Below are 27,800 nucleotides of genomic sequence, written 5' to 3' on the forward strand. Positions count from 1 at the left end.
GCACTTGCTGTGTCAACGATGTCCCAATCTCTATAAAAAACGTCTTTTCCTTGCGGTTCTTTATGAACCAAGTTTACCGCCTAATTTTCATTGGGACGAGGATTGAAATATTAGTTTTTGTTTGTTTGTTTGTTTTTACCTGAATTTGAACCTACCTGTGTGTGATTTTTTACTCCTTGTCGAGCTGAAACAGTGACCACGTGACCTCCCCAGTCTGCTGTTTGCTCATCCAGAGAGGCAGAGAGGAAGAAACATGGCGGCTCTAGGCGAACCTGAACGGGACGCCGGGCTAACGTTTTGAGCTTCAATACCCGACAAGACATCAGGGCTTCTCGGGGATAATACACCGTCTGAATCCCTTGCGGTTCGGCTTTGTTAGGTTGCCGTTTTCGCTTTGGTTAGTGCATGCTTAATAGACGCAAAAATTGGGACAGTAAAATAAAAGCTTTCGTTTATCATGAGAGGGAAGCGGGGCAGGCCGCCCAAACCGCTACAAGCCGAGGAAGCGTCCCCAGCTACAGCCCGGGGCTTGAGACCAAGGAGGAATCTAAAGCCTAGGCCGAGGGACAGCGGGGATGAGGACGTGGAGAGTCCTACTAGGGAGACTACCAAGACCCCTAAGAAGAGGAAACGGGGATCTGGCGCGTCAACACGGGGAAGGGGACGAGGCAGAGGTGGCGGCGGTGGCAGAGGAGGCAGAGGGGGTCGCGGAGGAAGGCGGACGGCTGCGTCCAAAACAGTGGTGTACGACGACCACGAGAGTGACGAGGAGGATGATGCTGTCAGCTATAAGTCTGAGGAAGATGAGTATATCGAGGAAGAGCCTCAATCTGAGGAAGATGAGGCCCTCAAAGAAGACTCTGACTGCCTTGAAGATGAAATGCTGGACGGGGAGGAGGTGGAGGAGGATGATGATGCGAGCTACTGTACAGAGAGTAGCTTTAGGAGTCAGAGCACACACGCCAGCACTCCGGGTAAATAAACACGCATCAGGGGTACTAAAAGAGTCTGAACTTATGATACATAAACTGATAAGTGCATCCTGAAAATCTGCAAAATCTACTGGGGGTGGTTTTAGCTCAGCACATAAAGCAGTAAGGTTATTGTTCAAAATGGAGAATGCACACTGTATGAGCACAGGCCGCAGTCATTAGAGCTGCTGCAGGTGAATCCAAAACACAGGTGAACTAGCAGCTCACCTTGCTGCTATTAACCCATCTATACATTTATATAATCCACATATCTTTAAAAAACAGCTGTCAGCACTGTGATCCAGAAACCAGGAGTAGTTAAGTAAGCTGCAGCTATTAGCGTGCTAACGTTAGCATGAAAAATGAACATGCTGTCACCCTCATGCTTCTGCAAAATAACGGTACTCCCCGTGAACCTAAGATCACCCCTTGTCCTAATACTGTTTTATTTTTCCCTTTCTACCGAAAATAGCTTTTATCTTTGTTACAGTTCCTTATTAAAGCTGATTAAAACAGCCTGCTAACTAACTTAGCGTCGTTAGCACGCATACCATTTTTTCCAGCTTCCAAAATAACTAATTCTTCACTTTAATATTCATAAAAATAGCATAAAATCATGAGTGCCGGTGTTTTATAATATGTAACACAGAACGTAGGTGTTAAAATGTGTTTCTTTGGTGAATATTCACAGTAATAGGAAGCCTGACAGCTAATGTTTTGTAGGATGCAGGAGGCTGCTGCAGCCTCATTTAGCTAATGACACTAGCCATGTGTTCAGCCGGCTCAGCATGACAAGCACACCCACAAGTGAAGCAACCAGCTCAAATCCAGTCTGTACAACCTCATTTTTATACATTTTAGAGTACAACATGATGTCATTTCTAGTCATCTTTTTTAGTATTTGTAGATTTGAGAAATTGTACATTGAAATCACTTATCGGTAAGGTTTATTTTTCTCCACATCTTAGGCTGCTGAAAGTTGATACGATTTTATGCACGGGGTGTATTGTTGAGAAATGTGACTGAGAGGATAAAATATAAAGTATTTTGTTAGCTATCTCTCCGTAGGTTATGTTGCTCTTAAATTTAGTTTGGCTTGTAGCTGTTGTACATATTATTTTGATATTTTTCTGCCAAAACTCATGGCAATTCATGGTCCTCTTTAGTAGTCAGACAGTACACTCTGCAAAGTATTATCCTCCTGACTCATGTGACGAAACTATTACTACTACGTTATGACTCCTTGCAGTGTCACAAAAAAAAAACATTAATCCCACACTTAATGATATTATAACTATTTATCAGCTTTTGCAGGATGACTTTATAGTGATATAATTGTCTTTGGTCATGTTGTGTATTTTTAGTCACACTGTATTTCCCACCTAAAGTCTTGCCATTGTTTGCTAAACTGATTTGTGTATCTCATAGGGAGGAAAAAAGGCCGACCTCGACCTCGCACACCCATCCTAGAGGAGAAAGAGATCCCTCCTCTTCACCTCCCTGACTCCTCTGAGGACCTGCTGGTGACCAATGAGGAAATGCTCAATGCCACCTCCATCTACGAGGTGCTTAGGAACTTCAGCACAGTTCTGCGCCTCTCTCCGTTTCGCTTCGAGGACTTCTGTGCAGCGCTTGTTGGCCAGGAGCAGTGCACTTTAATAGCAGAGACCCATATTTCCCTTCTGAAGGTCATCCTGCGTGAGGAGGACTCCTCCAACACTACCTTTGGCCCTGCTGACCTTAAGGACAGCACTAACTCCACTCTGTACTTTATTGATGGCATGACGTGGCCAGAGGTGCTTCGTGCGTACTGTGAGAGCGACCGTGAGTACCATCACGTCCTACCATTCCAGGAGATGGATGAGTATCCGTACAGCCCGCTTGAAAGTAAAATCAAGGTGCTTCAGTTCTTGGTGGACCAGTTTCTCACCACAAACATAGCCCGTGAGGAGCTGATGTCAGACGGCAGCATGCAGTATGACGACCACTGCCGTGTGTGTCACCGCCTTGGAGACCTGCTGTGCTGTGAGACCTGCTCGGCGGTCTATCACCTGGAGTGTGTGAAGCCTCCCCTGGAGGTAGTTCCAGAGGACGAGTGGCAGTGTGAGATCTGTGTGGCACACCAGGTGCCCGGTGTCACAGACTGCGTGTCGGAGGTGCAGAAGAACAGGCCCTACATCCGACAGGAGCCCATCGGCTACGACCGCCACCAGAGGAAGTACTGGTTCTTAAACAGAAGGATTATTGTGTAAGTTTGAATCCTTAAAGTCTTTTTCGTCTCCAGAAACACCTTGGGTTTGTGAAACAGCTGCCTGGAGCAGGTTCCAGTAAGTTGGCATCACGTTAGTGCCAAAGAAAGGAGTGAGGAAATGTTTGGCCCAAACCAATTGAAAACACATATGAGCCGCAGTCTCCCAGACTTCCCGTGTACCCGGTGTTTAAATTTGATCTCTTTCTGAACTTGTATGCCTTACATGGGGAACATGATGTGAATACAGAGCATGATCTGCTCAGCTGTCACTATCATTTAGAGGCAAAATACAACCCAAAATGTTAGAAATCATCATTAAATTGCTGCCAGAAGAATCCATTTCCCTGAAATGTAGTTCACATTACCTCTTCTTTCTCTGCACTGTGTGTGTGTGTGTGTGTGTGTGTGTGTGTGTGTGTGTGTGTGTGTGTGTGTGTGTGTGTGTGTGTGTGTGTGTGTGAGTGTGAGTGTGTGTGTGTGTGTGTGTGTGTGTGTGTATGTGTGTGGTTTTGAGCCGAAATTTGAAACAACTGGAGACTAAAACTGTAAGGAACCAGAAAAGAAATCACACAATGTTTGTTTGAGAGTCATGCGATTTAAGACGTCTCTTCCCTCAGTGATGCTTCTTGTACATGGTTCCCTAATCTTCACTTCTCATAGCTCATATTTTTCTCATATTTATCAATGCACATCTGAAATACTCTGGATGACTAGTGGTACCTGAGTCTTTTATTATCATTTTTCTGGAGTAATGGCCACTGATGCTCCGTGTGTATCACTCCAGCTCAGAAAACTACTTCATTCTGCCGTTTGTGAAGTGTTCCCCTTCACTTTTCAGCAGGGCACACTTTAAGTGATGCACCTCCCAAAAAGTGTAATAAAAAAGACACCATCTGTTCATGCAGCACAGTATTATTATGAGGACAGGTATTAGTTTTTATCATATGAACCTTGTTTCATATCATGTTTATCTTCTGTCTGTTTGTTCATTTTCTCTCTGCCTGCGTTGTCGCCTCTCCTCAGCGAGGAGGATGGGGAGCACGAGAAGAAGAAGATCTGGTACTACAGCACCAAAGTGCAGCTGGAGGAGCTGATGGAGTGCCTGGATAAGGAGTACTGGGAGGTGGACCTGTACGCCACTCTGGAGGAGATGAAGGAGGAGGTGAAAGCTCACATGGACATCACAGAGGAGCTGACCAACAAAGCCCGTGCTAACAATAAAGCCTACCTCACTGCTGTCAACGGTACGAGTCTCCCCTTAACTCCATAAATCTGTTTGCATGAATGCAGATATTCTTCTCTGCATGAACTGAAAGTAAAGAGGTTTCAGGGAGCATGAAACCCTCCTCCCATCATGCAGCGCTGCTCTGACCGTTTACACTCAAACACAAACGTCCGCCTTTCTTTGATGGCGTACAGTCTGTTTCCTTTCCCGCCTTCCTCCAAGAGGTCGAGGTGGTTAGGACACTTTTGATTTCTCTGCATCTGGTTTCCGTTTCTGTTTGACTCACAGTCGTATATAACTCATTCCCCTGCACTTGTCACCTCTCAGAGAAACAGACTAGTGTTTCATTCTGAATCTGTCAGAAACTCCATGTTGGAAAAGTCGACTCAGAACAAAAGATGTTTTTGTGCAGTTTGTTTTTTTCCTCCTCCATCGTGAGTGATTTATTGTGTTGTTGCATTTCATCTGCAGCGGCTGAACACTTCCTCCAGTACCTTCTCTTTCTTCCTCTGAGCTACTTTGACACTTCTGTTTCTGTGGAAACTGTAGTTATGGGACATGTTTCTGAGGGATTGAAATTTTGAGTTATTGACCCTTAAAGGATGTTCACACCTAAGACCACATTTACTTTCCACACAGGGTCTGAATATTATCATGTTTCTGTGTAAAACCATCTTTTTGTAAGGCCCCTGAAAATAAAAGCTGGTATCCCAGTTTTTCTGATTTATAGATAACAATATGCCCTCTGAAGAGGATCTTTGTAAGGCTGAAAAAAACTTTTTTGTGTTAACCATGACTCGCTTTTTGCAATGTTTTAATCGAAACACACTCATACCTCACCTGAAACAAGTAGACTTATTTTCTTTCACTCAGTTTTAATGTCTTTGTCCTGCAGAAGATCAGCAAACGTACTATCGACTGTATTTATGCCACATGTCAACTTGACCTTTTTCTCATAGCATCAGTGATGTCTTAACTTTCAAAAGCTGTCTTGAAGTGGACCAACTGTTTGGAACATGCTTCATTTTGTTTGCAGAAGTGGTCACAGAGCGGTTGAAGATCCGGCGGCAGGCGCAGGAGGCTAAGAGGAGATCAGAGGATGTAAAGCACGAGGCAGAGATGAGCTCTGTGAAGATGGAGAGCGACACTACAGGGCTCGAAAACCGAGAGCTGAAAGACGCTGAGCCCACAGATGATACTAATTCACAAGGTAAACACCAACTTAAGAATCATTTTGTCTTTTACATTGCATCTTGCACACCACATCTGTGAATTTAGAAGCTGCAGAGTCTGTTTTTGCAGTTGTATGAACACCTGCTGAACATATCTCCTCCGCAGCTGCAGCTCCGCCTGCTGCAGAAGAGCGCCCCCTCTCTGATCCTGATACTAAGTTGACCCAGGACACGACCTCGCCTTCACCCGAAAGCCTCGAAACAAGCAAGGAAGCTCAGCCAGCTTGCACCAAGAGCCCTGAGGGCTTGGGGTGCCCCCTGCTGGCGGGGCAGGAAAGGACAGGTACTTGAAGAACAAGTCCTCCTGTGTGTCTTTGAGCTCATCGTCCATTTCATAGCTGCTGCTGGGCCACTCATCCGTCCTCATCTGTCTGCTCGTCTTGTAGCTCATTGCTGCTAATGTTACCCTCATTTATATGCCGTTTTCTTTTGGCATGTTGGGTACAAAGATGAAGCTTTCCCTTATTTTCTCTTACTTTACTTTTTTTATCTCATACGGACAGTTTTTTGTTTTATTTAAAAAAGTATAGTTTCAGCTGAAGTCTTGAGGTTGACATTTCTTGCTTGCTTGCTCAGAGGTTTCAAGGTCTAGTCTCTTCTTGGTGACACATGGAGGTCTTTGAGGGCAGATCAGTATTGCCTTCCTTTAAGATTTAAGTGTCCTTTATCGCTGTTGAACTGATCTCAGTTTGCCTTATCTTTGCACTGGCTTATGCAACTTCTGTGCTCCCCTTGTGTGTTCACATGGCTGTAAAAGGGGAATTGTTCATCTCACCTCAGCCTGTTTTCATACATGTTCCCTGGCTGATGGCTCACTCTGAGACGACTTGTTTCAGGACGTTACAACATTGTGATTTCTCTGAGCAGCTCATCCAAAACATCCGAGCTCTCAACTCTCTGGAGCGACTAAAATCAGCCTTTTCAGATTTCCTTTTGGAGCTCCTCTTTTGTATCTTCAGCTACATCCTGATTGTGTCTAGGATACTTCATTCCCCTTCGTTCAGTTGTTGCCGTTTTCTGTCAGTCATTTTGTCTCACAGCACCTGCTTTGGAAGCAAAACGCTCTTCCTCCTTTTTGTCCACTTCTTCTCTCGCTGTCCTGGTCATTAAGAAAAATCATGCTTTTGGCTCAGCGTTAGCTGGCGTCCCTGGCAGCAGCTCGTCCTCCATGTCTGTCACAGCCAGCTCCTTTTCCTTTCTCCAGTTTGTGGGCATTTGGGCGGGTTTCTGTTGCTTAGACAAAAGCCTCTCGGCCTGGCAGCTCCACCTGCTGCCTCCTCAACAAAGAGCTGCAGATGCATGCAGGGCTTTCCTTTCTGAGTGGCTGTCTTTTTCTGGGTGTGCTGCAAACAAAATTGCACGGCTTGTTTTGGGTCTGTGCAGCCAGAATGGGTCTGGATTGATAAGATGAGGAGGACTGAAGACTCCTGTTTGTGGCTTGTATACAAACGTGTGTAAAGACCTGGTTTTTCCTCGGCGAGTACTGGCTCAGCTTTAAATTGTGACTACCTTCCTGTATTTTGAGATGAGGTTTACAGGAGTTTATTCTGTCAGAAACAACATATACAGCCACTGCTTCAGATTAACCAATTAAGAATGCAGAATTAAAGAGTGAAACTTTGATTATTTTTACTCCAATGTGCCCGTTTATGGTGAGTTTTCCTTTAAGTCAAAAGATCAGTTTCTCCCTTCATTGAGTCCAGAAATTAATCAGGTAAAGAATTAAAAAACTGAAGAATTAAATAAAATGGGTTCACAAGAAATATTTTTACCTAATGAAACCTGTATTCACACTTCCTGTTTGGTTCACCTGTGGATGAAGAAATACTTCAGATTCTGACAGAAATCAGATTTTTTTAACATCCTTCATTTGATAACAGAAATAAGACTTTGTTAATTATTTCTTTTTGTTATTGATTTGGACTTTAAACTCTGTTTCCAATGCAGAAAAACTGAATTTTGAAAAGTGCAAATGAAAATAGTTTGAAAGCCTCTTAATTTTTGTTTCACTCTGTCCTGAATCCTGATTTTGCACCAGCTTGCAGCTTGCATGGCCTGCCTGCGTCATTGTTAAGAGACTGTTTCCATGGAGCATGATCTCATCAGTCAGCATGATGAGAAACAAAGAGCACTGCTACAACTTCAGAGACTTTTGGCTAATGTTCAGTCATTTTGCTCAGACACCTAACACCCCTGTTACTGTTTAAAATGATCGTCAAGAGGAGTGGTCGCAGCGATTCATACGTCATGGATCATATCTCATGTCTGTGTGTTAGTGCTCATGCATGAAGGGAACTGTGCTGAAGCCCACCTCTCTGAAGCGTGCCACAGCAAAGTACTGAACCATGCTCAAGCACGGCATGCTTCTGATCACACTTTTGGACTTTAGGGTTAAAACGTGCCTAAGCACAGTACAGTTTGCCACTGTGATCACGGCCTGAGTCTTTTTCTCTTTTTCCAGGAGAGGATGAAAAGGAAGAATCCATCAGTGAAGACAAGCTGCCTGAAAAGTCCCAATCAGCTGATCAGACGCAGCCTCAGGCGTCTCAGCCGGCCAGCAGCAGCAGTCAGGTTTCTGGAAGCATCTGGAAACCTGAGCAGTCGGAGCTGAACGATCCTACCTCTCGTTCCTCGTTCACCAGCCAGGACGGAACAGGTACACGAGAGAAGAAAAAACATCTTTAACGTGAGTTATTCTGCATTAATTTGTTAAGTGACTAATTGTTTTCTTCTCTCTGAATGCCAGAGGAGTATAATGAAAGGATGAAGAGTGATAGAGGAAGAGCAGCGGGGCAGGAGTCCAATCATCACACACCGAGAGGAAGCAAAGAGGTCAGACTTTCTGTTAGCTGCTTCCATGGTTCAACAAATGGAGAAAAAAAGACTCTTTAAAATATTTTCATCCAAGTTTGTTCTGAGGAATGTGTCCAAATCTGTCTGATCTCTGATAGTGAAGCTGTTAATGTCTTGTTTCCTCGTTATGTTTCAGTCCTCTCCTGTGCGCTCCGATGGTGACGCTTCCCGCCTCAGCTTCTTCAAAAGGGACCTGTCAGTGAACCTGAACAATCTCTTCAAACTGGGTCAGGAGGGGAAATACCGAGTCTATCACAACCAGTTCAGCACCAACGTCCTGGCCCTGAACAAGCACCAGCACCGGGAGGACCACGACAAGAGACGCCACCTGTCCCACAAGTTCAGCCTGACCACCGCCGCCGAGTTCAAGTGGAACGGCTCCATTTACGGCTCCCGGAGTCTGACTGTGTCCACGCTGCGGCTCACCATCATCCAGCTGGAGACCAACATCCCCGGACCCTTCATGCACCCGAACTGGGCCTCGCACAGGTAGATCAGGTTTACCTAGCTGCTCCTCAAGATAACTCTCATCTTTGTTCCTGCGTATTTTCATTTAATCTTCAATGAAGAAAAACAAAGACTCACAAAGCTCCATGTGTGTGTTTCTTCCAGGACGAACTGGAACAAGGCCGTGCAGATGTGCAGCAAAGCTCGAGAGTTCGCTTTGGCGTTGGCCATCCTGGAGTGTGCCATCAAACCTGTGGTCATGCTCCCTGTGTGGAAAGATTCTCTCGGACACACGAGGTAAAGAAAAAAACAAAAGCAGATCAAACTCAGATTTGTCAGCAGAGTTTTAATAACCCCCCTTTCTGCTCGTCTTCATCCAGGCTGCATCGGATGACCTCGATGGAGCGCGAGGAGAAGGAGAAGGTGAAGAAGAGAGAGAAGAAACTGGAGGATGAGGAGACGCTGCAGCAGGCCACATGGGTGAAATACACCATCCCCATTAAACACCAGGTGAGACTACTGCTTCTGTTTTTTGCAAATCACTTTATTTCTGCTCATTTTGAGCTTTAAAGCCTCCTCAGACCTGCAACGCAACCAAAACATGTATCCAACTAACCCTCTTATGTTTTCTGTTCAGGTGTGGAAGCAGAAAGGAGAAGAGTACAGAGTGACGGGGTACGGTGGCTGGAGCTGGGTCAGTAAGACTCACGTCCCACGATTTGTTCCAAAGTTACCTGGGAACACAAACGTGAACTACCGCAAAGACCTCGAGGGTGAGAACAGCACAGAATCGACTTCCTGAAGGTTTTCTCCTGTTTCTGGAAAACTTATTGTGATTTCTCTCCTCTTTCTTTGTAGCAGCTAAACTCAGAAGAGAAGCAGAAGAAGCCTCAAAAAATAAGACTGACAATTCTGCAGAAACTGAGAAAGAGACAGCTCAAAACTCTGCAGCAGACGAAGACAAAGAAGAGGCTTCCATTGACACGTTGTCTCAGAGCACGTCAGAGGAGGACAACAAACCTCAGACATCCACAGAGGATGAAAAACACAAGGAGGAAGAAGAGGAGGGGAAAAGTGCAGGAGAAAAAAAAGAGGATGAAAAAATGGAGACTGAAACCTGTACAGAAATTTCTGCTTTAAGTGAAGAGAAAGGTAAACGTTAAACGTAAAAACAGGGTAACTTTTCCCTCTTTGAGTCTTTAAAATGTCTTAGACTTTGTGCTTATTTGTCCTGACCTCTTGGACTCGTTTTTGCAGATTCATCTGTAAATCCAGAGCCTTCCTCGCCGTCTGTGCAGCCAGCAAAAGAAGAACCAATCCAAAAAGTCGAAAAACCCCAAAAGGAAGAGAACTCTGCACCAAAGCCGTACTATGACGTCGTGAACGTCAGCGAGGGCTTCCAGCTGCGCACTGCTTACAAGAAGAAGGTGAAGCCCTCCAGACTGGACGGGCTCTTGGAGCGTCGCGTGAAACAGTTCACTCTGGAGGAGAAGCAGAGGCTGGAGAGGATGAGACAGGCTGCACTTCTCTCCAAGATATCTGCAGCAAAGTCAGGAGTGAAGACAGAAGGATGGACGGCAGGGAAACAGCAGACTGCTGTCACCCCGAGTGTGAAAGAAGAGAAAGAGGAGAAGGAGGAGGTGAAGGACAGCGTGGTTAAAAAGCTGAACTTTGAGCAGGATACAACTGAGATAAAAACTGACAGCACAGACGCCAACCACAGCACACAGACAGAGGAAAGCGCTGGGAATGGGGCAGCCGTAGGTCACCAAGAAATGAACGGAGGAAGCACTGAGCTCAACAGTCCAAACAACAGTGAGTCAGACTTAAACGAAAACAATCAGAAACAAGACGTAGCTCGAATTGGAGAGAACGCTAAGAAGCGTGTGTACGAGGAAATCGAGAGCACAGAGAGTCTGGTGCAGCTGAACGGGCGAGCCGGAGTCAGCAACTCAGACACAGAAAACCAAGTCCACAAGGACGTCAAAGAGCCCCAGAAGGAGCCGGTGAAGTCCCTCATGAATGGAAACATCTCGCAGAATAACCTGGAAAATGTTTGTCATCAACCGCCAACCAAAGTCCCCAAGTTAGAGAACCACGTGACGGAGAAGAGCGAGGAAACAAAACCTGCTCCCTGTCTGAGTAACAACACTACCATGGATAAAAACAGCAGCAGTGACAGTGTGAAGACTCCCACAGACTCCCAGAATGCACTGCAGCCTGACGGGAAGTCTCAAGCAGCCAACAGTGCCGTCACCTCCATTACCACCTCCAGAGCAGCCGTCCCTCAGAAACCCAAGACCAGCAGCTCCATGACCATCAGCAAGGAGTACTCCACCAGAGACCGCGTCAGCCTCCTCCGCTTCTCCAAGTCCAAGAAGGCCCGATCAGGTACGGCGCTCCCGTCCTACCGCAAGTTCATCACCAAGAGCAGCAAGAAGAGCATCTTCATCCTGCCCAACGACGACCTGAAGAGGCTGGCCAGGAGGTCGGGAATCAGAGAGGTGCCAATTTTCAACTACAATGCCAAACCGGCCCTTGATATCTGGCCCTACCCGTCACCTCGACCCACCTTTGGCATCACATGGAGGTCAGTTCTTTAGATACATGTTAGGACACCTGACAGGTCATAAAAATAGAAGAACAGAGGGGTGATATTTTGTGTTTAACCCGGGGCAGTTACAAACATCAGAATTATTCCCCCTAAAGACTTCTCTCCAAATTAAGAGTTTTCCAGGACGATAAGATGTGAATAAAGTCACCTGTGTCTCCTCCAGGTACCGTCTTCAGACTGTGCGCTCTCTGGCAGGGGTCAGCCTCATGCTCAGGCTGCTGTGGGCGTGTCTGAGGTGGGACGACATGGCGGTGAAGCCTTCTCCTGCTGTAGGGACGACTCGGAAAGGTGAACAAGCTCTGCTCATCTCATTCTGTGCTGGATCGTCCACTCCCTCAGAATGTCTCAGAAATGCTTTAATGTGTTTGTTTTACACCACAGAAACCACAGACACAGACATCATCACCACAGAGATCATAAAGCGACGAGACGTGGGGCCTTACGGGATCCGCTCCGAGTACTGCATCAGGAAGATCATCTGTCCTATCGGGAACAGAGACACTCCCAAAGGTGACGACTCAGCATTTAACTCAGTGATGATAACACTGACTTAGGTGGCACCTTTCATGAGGATGACTTTGTCTTTGTGTTTTCTGATGAGCAGAGACGCCGACTCCACAGAGGAAAGGCCTGCGCTCCAGCGCTTTAAGGCCGAAAAAGCAGGAGCCAGCCAAGCTGACAGGACCCGTGGCAGTGGAGTCGTGGGTCGCAGAGGAGGAGCTGGAGCTGTGGGAGATCAGGGCGTTTTCTGAAAAGTGAGAAACAAACCACAAACACAACGCTCGGTAAATTCATCCAAAAGAGTCGACAAAACATGTTGAGTCATTTTTTCCATGGTTTGCAGAGCGGAGAGAGAAAAGTCTCAGGGCATCGATCCCTCTAAGAGCGGCAGCACTCTGAAGACGGCCGAGGATGTCAAAGCTCACCTGGAGAATCAGCTGAGACAGGCCAGACTGGCAGCACAGCAGGTGGGAACACTACACTGAAAAATACTGAAATCCCATCGAGTGTTTTTGTCTGAGCCACATGCAACGGATCGGTCCAGAAAATGTCTTGTTTTAGGTTGTTTGGAGAATAAAATGAGCTCTGAATCGCTTGTAACAAGTAAAAAAGTTCTGCCAATGGAACAAGATAATTTGCTGAAAAATTTTCCTGAAACTACAATAATGTATTGATATCCATCTATAACTTTTCTCTTGTCTCATTGGCAGAATTTGTCATTTTTGTCTTAAAATAACTTGAAATTAGACTTTTTTGGACTGGTCAGGTGTCTGTGGCTCATATTAAGCCTTAAAAGGCATTTTCTACTGAAAATAAAACAAAAAACCTTGATAAGTTTTCAGTTTATTCCTGTGTACACACACGTTGTCAAACTTTAAAACAGTGTTTCTGGACTTTTGAAGGGTTATTAATATGATTCAACTCAATGCACTGTCTCGTCTTTGAAATGAAAGCACCAGGAGACAAAAAAAGAAAACCACCTGCTCATCTTTAATGTTTGATTTACACATTTCAGAAACGTCTGGAGCAGCCCAGACCAAGCACGCCCGGCTCTCCTTTCACATCAGCACCGCCCAGCACCACCTCTTCCAGCACTCCCAGTACGCCTGTGTCCACCAACCAGAGACCAGGTCAGGTCACACCTGGAACCAAGATGGTTCTGGCTTCCAAACTGGGCTCTCCGGTTTCATTCCAGCAGGACAAAAACTTCCACCAGTCGTTTGCTTCGTGGGTGAAACAGGGTCAAAGCAACAAAGACAACAGCTCAGGTGAGGCGTGGGAAGAAGAGGAGAACTTTCATCATCTTCAAACCCATGATCGTCTGAATCATTGTTTTGTTCACACAATAAACACTTTTCCATCCACACTGATAAATATGTGAAGTTCAATGTGCAGAAACAAGCTTAAAGGCTGATTTTCTTGCATAACAAGGAGCAAATGTCCCAGAAAAGTGGAGTCTAGTTTCCTAACTCATTTCCATTTTTTTATCCGTACGTTTTTCTTTGACCCAACACCTCAACATGATCGTCTTCAACTTTTCTTCGTGTGTCATTTTACACGTTTTCTAATTCATAAATTAAATTTGACTCGATGGCTCGTGGTGTCCACTTTAAAGCCTTTAAAGCCTTCAAAACCTTAAGATACCAGAGAGCTTCTGCAGAAATAAAACATCTGGTCTCGGGAATTTAAAACCTCAGACTCAAACTGTCCAGTGGACACCACAGCCTCACGCCGGCTGTCGTGTTGTAGTCGTGCGTGACCGCAGGTGGCATGGTGTGTCTTGCAGCCTCGACCACCTCAGAGCAAACCTTCCAGATCGCTGGCAGCCCAGTGACTGTGGCAGGTCAGGTCATCGCCGCCAAACTCCCGCTGCCCGCTAACAGCAAGATTGTGGCGCTCAACATGCCCTCAGCTCCAGGAGGTAGGCCGCACGCGTGTCATCCATTCCTGCTGGTGGTGACCGAATGGATGCCACATTGCAGACACACAATGCTTCGCATGGAAGAGCCCAACCCGACCATTCATTATGTTTCTGTCTTTTGGTTTAGTTGATGAGCTTCTGTGAAGAAAACTTTGAGTCTTTTTTTTTCTTTTGCTTTGTGAATTGTTTTTAACTCTTTTTTTTTGAAGCAGGACATTTCAAAAGACCTTCACACACCGAGCACGTCTTGCTTCATCCCTGCATGTTTTCATACTCTCCTCTTTGTTTTCAGCTTCATCCTGACGCTTCTGTTTTTATTCACAGGCTCAGTTCAGCAGAAAGTTCTAGGCATATTCCCCTCCGGCCCTCCTGCTAACCTGAGGACGTACAGCACACTGCATCCGACGACAGGAAACATCAACCTCAGAGCCTCCACCTCAGCCCCCAACACTCAGCAGCAGGTACTTCAGGACCACAGTTTCACTCAGAGCTGATAATATGTGAAGCATGAGTTCTGATGTTTTAATCTTTGGCTTTTTGTTCCAGACCATCTCAGCAGGAGGCCAAACACAACCTGGAACAACACTGAGCCAATCAGCCTTTCCATCTACCTCTGTGAGCTCAGCGATGGTCAGAGGTCCAGCTCCACAAGGTGATCCTTCAAGTAGTAAAGGGGCTGTGAGGAGTTTGAAAATTATCTAGATATATATATGTAGATATATATCTGATTGTAATCCACGCTTTAAAATGAGATTATCAGCACCAATATTGCTGGTTACAGGTTATTTTAAATTGCTACTTCTTAGCTTCCATATCAGGTCGACCAGGGCTGGATTGATTGATGACACGTATAGGTCTCTATGACAACACCACCAAGGTTAATTAGCCTTTAGCTCAGGCTGTATCACTCTATAACACAGGGGCTAAACTGTTTGTGATGATAATCACTCCAACCCACAGTCAGCAGTTATTCTGCAGTGGTCTGTTCAAACTTGAGAGTCTATCAATAAAATGAAGAGTGAGGTTATGTTAGCTCTGCTTGGTGGATGACTGGCAGGACATAGCTAACCAGGATTCACTAACATAGTAGCACTACGTTACTGTACTGATAAATACCTTACCTTGGTGCGTTGTATCAAGTAAAAAGTTGTCTTGATCCAATCTTCATTTAATTCCAAAACAAACACATGCCTCACTAAAAGTAGTTTACGACAGTGTGTGGAGACTCAGGGCCTCAAGGTGGCGAGGGGGTTCAATTAAAACAGATCCTCCTCATAGCATCTTAAAAGTCTGAAGCTCTTGCAACTTATGCCCCATAAACTCTGACTCCGCCTTCTTTCTCTGCAGGTCCGACCCAGCAACCTGTGACTTCCATGAGCCCAGCTCAGCCTGGATCCACACCTACTGCTCAAAGGGCAGCACCAGTGACAGCAGCACCTGGACCGTCCCCTGCAGCTGCTCCTCAGACCAGCAGACCTCAGCAGGGTCAGGTTAAGCTCACCATGGCTCAGCTCATGCAGCTGACGCAGGGAGCTCAGGTGAGGAGGAAACGCTTCTCGTACTTCTTCAGTTGTGATGATAAAATGTTTTAAAACCACGTCAGTGACAGTCACCATCTCTGTCACTCTGCAGGGAGGAAACCCGGGTCTCACGGTGGTGATCCAGGGTCAGGGTCAGACCCAGGGGCAGCTTCAGATCATCCCACAGGGCGTCACAGTCATACCTGGTCCTGGTCAGCAGCTCATGCAGGCCGCCATGCCAAATGGTCAGGTGCAGCGCTTCCTCTTCACCCCGATGCCCGCGTCTTCTTCTGCGTCAACCTCAGCACCAACAACCGCCATCCCGACGAAACCCGCCGTCACTCAGACTCCTCCCCCACAGATATCGCCACCAAATCAAGCCAGAGCTCCTGCACAAGTCCAGACGACTCCCTCGGCCCTTGCCCAGACTCAGATGGCGGCTCCTGTTCCTGCTCCTTCACACGTGCACAGTTTGGCCCCGACCCCGGCTTTCATTCCTGCTCCTCCTGCTCCAGCTGCTCCAGTCTCGATGCAGACTCAAGGTCCAGCTGCTCCCCCGTTATCACTCCCTGCTCAGACCCAGATGTCCAGTCCTGTTCTGCCACACATTGCAGCCTCCACGCAGCCCCCAGTCCAAAGACCGGTTTTCACCTCAGCCCCCAACGCCATCTCCACTGTTCACACCGCTGTATCACTTCCTGTCCAAAGACCCCCTGCTCCTCAGCCCCACCTCCAGACCTTCCCCTCCACCTCAGCCCCACTCCAGATCTCCGGTCCCCCTAACTCTGTCCCAATGCCAGTTTCTGCCTCTCTCCCCTCGCCGGTCCAAGTCCCGACCCCGGCTCTCGCTCCGGTCTCTGCTCCAGTCATCGCTGTGGTCTCCACGCAGCTACCTGTCCCCGCCCCAGGAAGAGCTCTGACCCAGATCCAGACCACAGCTCCAGTTCCTCTTCATGCTGCTGTTGCCAATGCTGTTGTCACACCGGTCACAGCGACCTCCACAACACCTTCAGTGCCAGGTAAAGACCAGAACCCGGCTCCTTCACGCAGACTTGTCATGATCCTCCTGTTTGGACCCCAGACGCTGTTCTGGGTTTGTTGACTTGTTCTCGTTTGATTTGGTGTCTCTGTTTCTTCTTCCTGCAGCTCTGATGGAGCAGAGAGCCGCTGAGCCACAGGTCTGGACCTCAGTCTCCTCTCAGGCCAAGAATCCACCTCTGGCTCCACTTCAGACCCCAACCCAGACCCCTGTATCGGTATCCTCACATTCCCCCATCACCGCTCTGCCTCAAGCTGCTCTTCCTCCTCAAGCTCAAGTCCAGGTCCAGCACCCGGGCGTTGTATCCATGCAGCAGGTCTCTCAGATCCCAGTCTCAGCAGTCCAGGTCCACATGCAAGGATTACCAATCTCCTCTGTCGTCACCACAGTGAGACCCCCACAGCCCCAGATCCAGACCCAACCCCAGCGGCAGACCCAGATCTGTGCTCAGATTCAGGTCCAACCTTTCAGTCAAGTCCAGCAGATTCAGGCCCAAGCACAAGCCCAGAACCATCCCCAGGTCCGAGTCCAGTTTGAGCCTCAGACTCAGCAGCCCCCTTCCCAGAATCCACCTCAGGCTCAGTTTCAGCCCCAAAACCAAACCCTGGCCCAGGTCCAGGTCTCAGCACAGTCTCAGCTCCAGTCGAGGGTCCAGCCTCAGTTCCACCCCCAGGGGCAAGCCCCCTTTCAAACCCAGACCCAGCCCCAGCCTCAGGTCCAACCTCAGACCCACATTCAGTCTCAGGCCCAGACCCAGCTCCATCCCCAGGTTCAGGTGCAGTTCCAGCAGCAGACTCAGGCCACACAACAACCCCAGGTCCAAACCCAGCCCCAGTTTCAGGTCCAATCCCCTCAGCAGACCCAGGTCCAGCAGCAGCTTCAGGTCCAAGCTCAACCCCAAGTCCAAGCTAAACTCCAAGTCCAGTTTCAGCCTCAGAACCAAACTCAAGTCCAGACCCAGCCTCAACTCCAGGTCCAGTCCCCCATCAGGCACCAGCTCATCACCGTGCCGGGGCTCCAGCAGCCAGTCCAGCTTCTGTCAGCTCTCCCTCCTCACGTCGCTGCCCAGATCCAGGCTCAGATCCAGGCCCAGGCCCAGCAACAGGGGGGCGCCATGCCCCAGCAGATCAAACTGCAGCTGCCGATCCAGATCCAGCAGGCAGGGGGTCAGATTCAGACCCATCAGATCCAGAATATGGTGACTTTACAGGCGCCACCGAGTGTCCAGGAGCAGCTTCAGAGGATTCAGCAACAACAGCAACAGCAGCAGCAGCAACAACAACAACAACACCAACTACAGCAACAGCAACCAAAACCAAAGAAGAAGAAACATCCGGAGGCTAAAAGGGAACAGAAAGAGCAAAACCTGCAGAGTGTCAGCCCCGTGGATGGTGTCCAAAAACCGGTACGACTCATCAAGATTCAGCCCAAGTTATTTATTTCTCATTGAAACAAGCTTTTAACATAAACAGTTTTCATTTTCAGGTGGTGGTGAAGCAGAACGCTTCAGCAGAGCAGCTGAAACAGAGGAAGAGCCTCGCTGCAGCCGAGCGGGAGGAGAACCAGAGGTCTGGAAACCACCAGTCACTGAACTTCTAAACACAGATTTGTATTTGAGGTTTCTGTAACACCCTGCGTCTCTCTCTGCAGGATGATCGTTTGCAACCAGGTGATGAAGTACATACTGGATAAGATTGAGAAGGACGAGAAGCAGGCAGCTAAGAAGAGGAAGAAGGAGGAGGTGGTGGAGCAGAAACGCTCCAAACAGAACGCCACCAAGCTAACGGCGCTGCTGTACAAACACAAAGAGCAGCTGAAGGCCGAGATCCTGAAGAAGAGGGCGCTGCTGGACAAGGAGCTGCAGCTACAAGTGCAGGTGAAACCACAGAGTGATGTTTGAGACCAGGTAGGAGGAAAAATGTCCAGAGTTTCATGCTTTAATTCTGGTGTGATCTCCATTTCAGGAGGAGCTGAGGCGGGACATCGCCAGGCTGCAGAAAGAGAAGGAGAGAGCGCGAGCTGCCATTGCTCAGGCCGCCGCTGCAACCGTTAAAGCCGCCGCCGCCGCCGCTGCCCACTCCTCTCATTCTTCCCACTCCACACATTCCTCTCACAGCTCTCACATGTCGCCCTCACCTTCCTCTTCTCACAAACGTAAGAGAGAAGAAGAGCGGGACAGGAACAGAGACCGAGACCGAGACAGGGACCGACACCACGACAAGGACAAGAAGAGGGAGCGGGACAAAGACCGAGACCGAGAGAAAGAGCGAGATGGGGAGAGAGACAGGGAGAGAGACAGGGACCGGGACAGACACCGAGACAGGGACAAACATAGGGACAGAGACAGGGAGAGAGACCGGGACCGGGACAGAGACCGGGACCCAGATTCATCCAAACACAAGAAGAAGAAGAAGAAGCTCTCTTCTACCTCAAAGGACCACAAGAAGGACAGCAAGCTGTACTGTGTGTGCAAAACGCCGTATGACGAGTCCAAGTAGGTCACCGCTATCATCATCATCATCATCATCTTCATCATTCGCCAGCACATGTTATGGTTCCAGTGGTTCAGGAATAAAACAATCTGTTCTCCTCAGGTTCTACATCGGCTGTGACCTTTGCTCCAACTGGTTCCACGGGGCCTGTGTGGGGATCACGGAGAAAGAGGCGAAGAAGCTGGAGGACTTTGTGTGTAACGACTGCAAACGAGGTCAGGAGGGAGGAAGCAACGAGGAGCTGTACTGCATCTGCCGGACGCCGTACGACGAATCACAGTGAGGCTAAACACACTCTCTACACGACAGTCACAGATTTAACTCATTTATCAGATTAATGAGTCAGTGAAAACAAACGATACACAAAGGAATCCTGACATGATCCAGCACGTCACATATTCATGTAGAACTTCAAAGAGACATGGAAGGAAAAACATTTGAGGTTGACCATATTTTGGCAAAATCTCATGAGCTTCAGTCAGAAATAAATGTCAGATCTTTTGAAGTAATATTCATCAACTGATATTTTAACCAGAGAAAGAGGAATCTTCGATTTTTATTATCTGTAATCAACATTTTATTCCAGTCATTCACCTCTTTGATTACCCGTGGTGCCAAATGTAAACGCCTCTCTGGATCTTGCCGAAGCTTCCAAGGATCTTACAAGGAGACCGTTGCTTTCTGTCACCAAAACTTTCAAGATATCAACAAAATTTAAGTTTTTTTTCAAGATTTTAAAGTATTTTCTTTGGATCTTGCAAAATATTTTAACAAAACTTCTTTTTGGATCTTGCAAAGGTTTCCAAGGCTATTGCTAAAGAGTTTTTAGGGATCATGCAAAATAAGTCATAAAATCCTGCTCAAAAGTTTGTCAAGATGGAAGCACAGATGGCCTCTTGGTCTAAGTCACACTCCATGAGCCCCCCCTTTGGGTGGCCCTGGTTTGATTCCAGCCTGTGGCCATTTTCCTGCATGTTACTCCCCACTCTAGCCCTGTTTCCTTCTATATCCATGGTCCTCTTCCATCGAGCTGAAGGCATAAAAATTACTTTAAAAGTAAAAACGTTTGTCGGTATGAAATGAAAAATTACTGTAAAAAAAGTTTCTCAGACTTTTGCAGAAGTTCCTTTCGATGTGGCAAATTTTCTAAGGAGCCTGCAAAGAATACAACCTGTTCCTCAGATTCTTGTAAAAATGATCCTGGGATCTGCAGAACATTTCTCAGGATCTTGTGATTCAGCCGAAATCTTTTTTCCTCTGTATCCCTTCTGCAAATATTTGTCATGTGGAACCCGTCATCGCTGTATTCACAACCCGTCTGTCTCTGAACCTCAGGTTCTACATCGGCTGCGATCGATGTCAGAACTGGTATCACGGGCGCTGTGTGGGCATCCTGCAGAGCGAAGCCAATCACATCGACGTGTACGTCTGCCCGCAGTGCCAGTCGACAGAGGACGCCATGACGGTCCTCACGCCGCTCACTGACAAAGACTACGATGGGTTGAAGAGAATATTACGATCGTTACAGGTATGAAGCTTCTACAGGTGAAAATGACCTTGTTTGGTTGAATTGATTCCTTTAATTCATTTACAAGATGCCACATCTCTTATTCCAACAGTCTCACAAAATGGCGTGGCCCTTCCTTGAGCCAGTGGATCCTCACGATGCGCCAGATTATTATCGCGTCATCAAGGAGCCAATGGGTGAGAAAACAGACTTTATTTTAAGAAGTGATGTTCATGTTGTGTTGTTCTCTCTCCTCACTCGTCTCTCTGCCTCTCGCAGACTTCTCCACGATGGAAACTCGTTTGCAGAAGCGACATTACCACAAGCTCACAGAGTTTGTGGCTGACGTGACCAAAATCTTTGACAACTGCCGCTATTACAACCCCAACGACACGCCGTTCTTTCAGTGCGCTGAGGTGCTGGAAGCCTTCTTTGTACAGAAGCTGAAAGGTTTTAAAGCGAGCAGGTGAGCTCAGGAGCTCCTCTTCCTCTCTGCTCTTCTTCCTTGTGTTTTTGACACTGTGGCTGTCAGTTGCTCAGTGATTCTCTCATTCCCTGTTTCTTCAGTTTATCCCTCTCCAGCATGTGTAGTCAGCTCTGTTTGCCGTAGAATCTGAAACAAACATGGCTGCCACCTTTGTGTCTCATCTTGCATTTGTGTCTGTTGCTCATCTTTGCTGCATGCCTTTTGATTTACTCCATCCCATTTTCTTCTGTCTTGCAGATTGTCAGATTCTTAAGGGGGCCAGTCTAGCTGGAGTCTGGACTGGAGTCTGGGGTCTCTTTTTATAATGTCATGGAAGTTTTTTTAATTTCCAGAGCAGCAGAAGTAATCATGACTTAAGAGAGAAACCCTAAAAACACACACCAAATGTGCTTTCATCAGACGCCATCATTTCTGATCAAACGGCAGCCATGTTGACGTGTTCCTTGTGTAGTTTCCTTTTTCTTCACACTCAGTCAGATGTTCCCTGACCTATGATGATGTATTAACTTATCTAGAAATGAGAACATATGTAAAGCAGCATATTTTATTTAGGAGATATTTATGAGAAGTTGAGTGTGTTCCAGCCCTCTCTCTGTTTGGTTCAAGGTGGTTCCATGAATGTACAGACTTTTTATCATGTACAGAGGTTGTAAGATATATCTAAATGTTTTAAATAATAATGAAGCTGATGATTTTAGATTATTTTATGAGACTTAACTGTACTACACACACCTCTCTTCTCAAAGCTAACTTCAGTTTGTAGCGCCTAATAAAGCATTCCCAGTCAGCTGCATCAACATGGCTGCAGACTCATCCTCCTTTGCATCCGTCTGTCCGTCTGTCTGTCTGTCTGTCCAAATTTCACATCCTAAAAAAACTGCACAGGGCTCTGAACTGTCCCCTCTCTCCGCACTCTGTAGGTCTCATAACAACAAGCTACAGTGCTCCTCGGCCTCTTAGAAACATCGCACATTGCTCACATGAAATGCACTCGCCAAGAACAATGGCTTTTCAGAACTGACAGACTCTGCCTCTTCCCACGTTCTGGGATCTGCTCCTCTGACTGTCGGGGCAGCTGACCTCTGCTGCTTTCACACAACCGTTCAGGCAGAGCCGCCATCTGAGGGACCTTTACTTTGGACCCGTCTTCATCAGTGGGACTGTACTGAGGAGCGTGAACAACTGAAGAAAGTTTACCTCAGAGAAAAGACTCTCATGGAGCTCTCATAATTCCACTTTCGTTACTTCTTGAAATCAGTCTTTTTATTTTGTACTTCTTGATAAAACGCCCCTCAGACCATCAAGAAACACAAAACAGAATCATGAAAAATAACGTTTTACTGAGCATCAAGGATCTAAAATTCACTTTCCTTCATCTTCGCTCATCATTGAGTCTGAAGTGGCATGAACGACCTGTGTAATAAATATGTGGACATCAGTAGTCTGCTTGGTTAAACTTGTATAACCTACTGAAAGTGCAGTAATAAGCTATTGTAAATGATGTGCTCTGCAGTAGTGACTGACTGACCGACCGACGAGAAGGATCAAACCATGTATTTGAAGGTTCCTGCCCTGTTTGTAAAAATTTGTCAGATTTTGACTGGATTTCTTTTTTTCTTTTTTTGTATTACATCTGAAGAAATATTGATGTATATGGCACTTAATAAAATGCAAAAGACTTAACACTTCCTCCTCCATTTGTCACAACTTGATCAGACTTCTAGAATAGTTTGGTGAAAGACAAATATTTAGGGTACATGTGGATTGTATAATCACGGTGAAAACATATTTCTACAGTTACATGTATATTCATTCAAATTTTTTTCTCTGATATGATATTAAGGCTTTTATTGACATTAGAACTTTTAACTGTTTTGATAGGAATAAATCAGGCATTTTAGAGGAATAAGTCATGAACAACAGTCACTCTTACTCTTTCGTTTTGGTTTCATCAACGGGACTTTCTTTTATAGGTAAAATTACCTGGCAAACTCTAAAACGCTCAGTGTTTCGCTAACCATTAAATATGTCTAACCATCTCCAGTTTTAATGACTGGTGACAGTTTTGGTTGTGTTAACTACTTATGGTATGGGGTTAAAAACTTGCATTTTTATTAAAACGTATTGTTTGCCTTTTTTGAGTCGATTAACATAATGAGTCTTTCGTCTTTAAGATTTAATAACAAGTTAAAACCCTGAATGTATAGTGTAAAGAAAATATACGGTTATTTGCTTTTTGACTCTATCTTTAATACAGAAAAACGTTTCAGTGGCTGGAGTTTGAACAGCTGTAAATAAGATTTCCGGGAAAAAAAAATGGGACAAATGAAATTTTAGAATAAATTATGTGTTTCATTGTTAAAGTTCAATGTTCGACCAAAACAATCTGATCTTTAAACATGTTAACCTTCGTAAACACTGCATAAACTTGTGCAGCAGTAAAAAAAAAAAAAAAAAAAAAAAAAAAAAAAAAATTCAAATGATTGAGACTCTCGCGATACTTCCATACACCTACGTCACCTCCTGTGCGTGGTGATGTATTTCGAATAGCCCAATGAGCGTCAACGGTTGGATGCTCTCTGCTCGAACTGACCAATCAGGAGAGTTTGTAACAGAAATTTAAAGGTCTGTGTGGCGCTTTGCGAGCATTACATCCTCCTGAAGACGGGAAGGTGAGCATGTGCTGTCTTTAAATATACTTTTACTGAGAGAATGTCATTTTAAATAGAAATGTCTGTCTTTAGTGATATAAAGGGATGAGTTGACGTTATTTTTATTTACTTATTCTTGTAACAGAGCAGTTCGATGTTAAATCTGTCTCTGGGACGTTGACGTGTGTCATTTCTCTTGCCGTTGTGTCACGAGGCAGCCTTAAATTGGGTCATTTTAAGTTTTGATCTTTATTTTTGACAGGAATAGAACATCGAAACTTCTGCTTCATATCTGCTCTGCTTTAATCGCCTGAAAATGTCTGAGAACGCTGTACGTCTGAACAAATTCAAGAACAAAGGCAAAGACGCTAATGTGAGTTATCTCCTGGACGAACTCAGACCAGCATTATATCCTTATTCGTATCCCTGGTTGGCTTAAGTTTGAAACACATGGGACTTTTTACTCTAACAGGAGCTCCGTCGCAGGAGAGTGGAGACAAACGTGGAGCTGAGGAAGGCGAAGAAAGACGATCAAATCTTCAAGAGGAGGAATGTGTCTGCACTTCCTGACGAGGCCACCTCTCCTCTGCAGGAAAGAACCCAGAACTGCCAGGTACGACTTTAAATCCTTTAAATGCCATAACTAACACAATACAGGGTAAAACCGACTGTCCACATCTTAAACATGGTCAATTTGGGCCGTTCTAAAAGTCATTTGGTTTTCTGTTTCTATTAGATTTTTTTTGCACCCACACAGAGGGAACTCTGCTCACATGTATATAAAGTGCTTACAAAATGTTTTAAATCATGTTGAATGGATAATTTACTATTCTGATTATTTATTTTCATTTCGAAATGTCCTTGGGTGTGGTTTCCATGTATACAAGCCTCATACAAATGTTTACCCCACCAAAGGATGTGTTTTCACATGTTCTTTATGTGTATATTCATACTCTTGTGTGAAATGAAGAAATTAAAATTACACTACAACCAAACCTCAAAAAGTTTGAGATGCCATGTGGAACATTAATTAAAAAATATATATTCAAGGTCTGGATGATATCTCTACTTTCTATGAATCCTGATTTTTCTGTGTTTTATGTGACGTTTGACAGGCGGTCAGGCAGTGGACGGTTGAAGAGATTCTTACAGGAGTGAACAGTGGGAACACTGACTCCCAGCTCCAGGCCACACAGGCTGCACGGTAAGACTGTTAAACTAAGGAACATTACATTAGATAAATATGAAAACATCTCTTATTGGATTTTTATTTATGACTCTGTCCCCGTTCTTGTCCCAATCTCAGGAAGCTTCTGTCCCGTGACAAACACCCACCCATCGACCAGCTAATCAGCGTTGGTCTGATCCCAAAGTTTGTCTCCTTCCTGGGACTCGTTGACTGTCCTCCCATCCAGTTTGAGGCATCCTGGGCTCTGACAAACATCGCCTCTGGAACATCTGATCAGACGGCGGCTGTGGTGGAGGGTGGAGCTATTCCTGCTTTCATCAGCCTGGTCACATCACCCCACCAGCACATTAGCGAGCAGGCAGTGTGGGCTCTGGGAAACATCGCTGGTAACTTAATAACTCTATAGTTTCAAGTGAGCATCAGAGAATCATAATGAGCATTAAAGAAGAGAAGACGTTTTTAATGTTAGTTTCTTTGTTCTGCAGGCGATGGATCTGCTCTTAGAGACCGGGTCATCAAACACGGTGCTGTGGCTCCTCTGCTCAGTCTGCTGGCCATCCCTGACCTCTCTGCATATAATGTAAATAATACGTGTATATCAGAAAACGTGTTCTTAAAGGAGTCAATAATTTCCTCTCCCTTTTCAACCACAAGGGGTCATCCTCACACTGAGCCCTGAAACAACTTCTCCCTCTGAATGTTTCTGTGCAGACCAGCTACCTAAGAAATGTCACCTGGACTCTGTCAAACCTCTGCCGCAACAAGAACCCATCCCCTCCCATGGCCGCCATCCAGCAGATCTTACCTTCCCTCATTCGTCTCCTTCACTGTGACGACCTGGAAGTGTTGGCTGACGCCTGCTGGGCAATTTCCTATCTGACTGATGGCTCCAATGACCGTATCGAGGTGGTGGTCCAAACTGGTTTGATTTCTCGTCTGGTGAAGCTGCTGGGCTTTGATGAGCTGCCTGTCGTGGTATGTACAAAGTCCCACTTGATGTGTACATCTAGTGTGATCAATTTATTGTAGTCTGGTTAATTGGTTTTTATCTGATGCCACAATCAAGGAACAAATCTGAACTTTTGGAAAGTTGCACAGATGTGCTCCAAACTAATGAAATGTCTCTTTTCGTTAGACCCCTGCACTACGAGCCATAGGTAACATTGTCACTGGCACAGACGAACAGACCCAGGCGGTTTTGGATGCAGGTGCCCTGCGCCTTTTTCCTCAGCTGCTGAGACACAAAAAAGCCAACATCCAAAAAGAGGCGGCCTGGACTCTGTCCAACATCACTGCAGGGAAGGACGGACAGATCCAGGAGGTCATCAACGCCGGACTCGTCCCCTACATGGTTGACATGCTCATACGGGTACGTGTTGGATTAGTGGTTGAAAGTTGAGTCAGTGATGGAAAAGTTGGTGTCGACACTATTTCTGACTTTTTTAAAAGGAAGAAAAGGTGATCGATGTCAGAAAACGTTATCACACAGAGCTGGATTATATATAATCATGAACATGAAGGTTATAGTCCATTTCCTCATCATTCATTCTTTTTCTCTCCAGGGTGACTACAAAACTCAAAAAGAGGCTGTCTGGGCTGTAACTAACTTCACCAGCGGGGGCAGTATTCAACAGGTGGTTTACCTCGTCCAAGCTAACGTCCTGGAGCCGCTCCTCAGTCTGCTCTCCTCTAAAGACAGCAAAACTGTCCTGGTCATCCTGGATGCCATCACAAACATCTTTATGGTTAGTTTAGAGTCCCTGGAATATTTATCAGCCACACCTGATGAATCCAGTGAAGTATTTGTGCTCATGTGTGATTTCTTTTCAGGCCGGGGATAAAATTGGGGAGTCAGATAAGCTCAGTCTGATGGTTGAGGAGTGTGGAGGACTGGATAAGATCGAGGCTCTGCAGGCTCACGAGAATGAGATGGTTTATAAAGCTGCTCTCAACATCATCGAGAAATACTTCTCAGAGGAGGTGAGTAATTTTCTACATTGTCTGATTGTTTAAAACAAACTTTTTGGATACCTTTTTTAAACAGACCAACTGACCTTTGTTCTCTTTTTGATCTAAGGATGAGGAGGTTCAGTGTGTGGCCCCTGAAACAACCGATGACGCCTACGCCTTCAACATTGGTGAAAACCAGAGCACTTTCAACTTCTAGATGCATTTCTAATACCTCAAATCTACTCTTTACTGTTCTGTGACTGCCTCTGTTTGTTCTCTGTTCATGTCTCTGGAGTCTCCTCTTTCATGTTGTGAGTGTACATACTGTTTTAATGTGACAATGAAATATTACTGTAAATAAAGATGACGGATTGTGTGTTGAGGTTATCTGCTCATTACTTCACATGTAAGAGTGACCAGCAGGGGGTATTGGTGTCAAAGGGACAGATGTGAATAATACAGAGGACCAGATTTCAGCTCCAGACCACCACATGCATTTACTTTGACCTGGTGCTGAAACCTTTCACAGTCATTGGACCTTCCACTGACTGAATTACTTTCTGAATGTACCTATAAAACATCATACTTCCCTGCTGTCCAGTCCACAGCAGAACAGTTTCACGTGTGGGTTTCAAGCAGACAGTTATAGGACACTCAATGACTCTTCTGTTGGTAAGTCACCCTCTTCCAGTCAGCAGTGGGAGCTCTAAATCATTTTTGCTTCAGTCTGAAAAAAAGGTCTTTAATTTAATAAACAGTTTATGGTCTTGGTGTGTAACTTGGATATAACTTTATCTGGTTGTGAAACTGAGTTTTGTTTGACACAAAATTGACCGATGTCTTGTTGTGTACTGCAAAAGCCTTGCACTTTTTTAGTAGTCATTACCTCTGAATTAGGGAAGCAGCTTTTCTTATTTTTCCACTGCAGTCATTCACAGTGAGTGATTTTT

At 45.8% G+C, this 27,800-nt stretch overlaps 2 protein-coding genes across 6 annotated transcripts; both read left to right on the plus strand.

Annotated features, from left to right (window-relative positions):
- The first annotated feature begins 232 nt into the window (after window positions 1-232).
- Window positions 233-22,733, plus strand: bptf (bromodomain PHD finger transcription factor). Of its 5 annotated transcripts, none has more exons than XM_074696503.1 (32): window positions 233-974; window positions 2,400-3,219; window positions 4,246-4,466; window positions 5,484-5,657; window positions 5,786-5,962; window positions 8,141-8,335; window positions 8,426-8,511; window positions 8,669-9,021; window positions 9,145-9,276; window positions 9,360-9,489; window positions 9,617-9,752; window positions 9,838-10,131; window positions 10,237-11,569; window positions 11,757-11,881; window positions 11,975-12,103; window positions 12,198-12,348; window positions 12,438-12,561; window positions 13,110-13,362; window positions 13,881-14,015; window positions 14,340-14,476; window positions 14,562-14,667; window positions 15,363-15,553; window positions 15,648-16,554; window positions 16,682-17,979; window positions 18,060-18,142; window positions 18,225-18,450; window positions 18,539-19,068; window positions 19,169-19,345; window positions 20,402-20,594; window positions 20,686-20,770; window positions 20,853-21,039; window positions 21,981-22,733. In XM_074696503.1, the coding sequence occupies exons 1-32, from the start codon at window positions 458-460 to the stop codon at window positions 22,018-22,020; spliced, it is 9,645 nt and encodes a 3,214-aa protein (XP_074552604.1). In that variant the 5' UTR covers window positions 233-457; the 3' UTR covers window positions 22,021-22,733. The 5 variants fall into 5 exon arrangements, with proteins under 5 accessions (XP_074552604.1, XP_074552605.1, XP_074552607.1 ...); XM_074696504.1 differs by having other exon boundaries at window positions 9,841-10,131; XM_074696506.1 differs by lacking the exon at window positions 21,981-22,733 and adding an exon at window positions 21,298-21,378.
- Window positions 22,734-23,638: 905 nt separating this feature from the next.
- kpna2 (karyopherin alpha 2 (RAG cohort 1, importin alpha 1)) lies at window positions 23,639-27,239 on the plus strand. Its single transcript, XM_074696509.1, has 11 exons — window positions 23,639-23,732; window positions 23,974-24,084; window positions 24,184-24,324; window positions 24,827-24,915; window positions 25,018-25,286; window positions 25,386-25,480; window positions 25,612-25,875; window positions 26,036-26,269; window positions 26,463-26,645; window positions 26,731-26,880; window positions 26,978-27,239. Exons 2-11 carry the CDS (start codon window positions 24,028-24,030, stop codon window positions 27,065-27,067), a joined length of 1,572 nt encoding a protein of 523 aa, XP_074552610.1. The 5' UTR covers window positions 23,639-23,732; window positions 23,974-24,027; the 3' UTR covers window positions 27,068-27,239.
- The last annotated feature ends 561 nt before the right edge of the window (window positions 27,240-27,800 follow it).

The sequence above is a fragment of the Halichoeres trimaculatus genome, unplaced genomic scaffold, assembly GCF_033239565.1.
Source record: "Halichoeres trimaculatus isolate MK-OKI-2021-1 unplaced genomic scaffold, fHalTri1.1 fHalTri1_scaffold_20, whole genome shotgun sequence".
Taxonomy (NCBI): domain Eukaryota; kingdom Metazoa; phylum Chordata; class Actinopteri; order Labriformes; family Labridae; genus Halichoeres; species Halichoeres trimaculatus.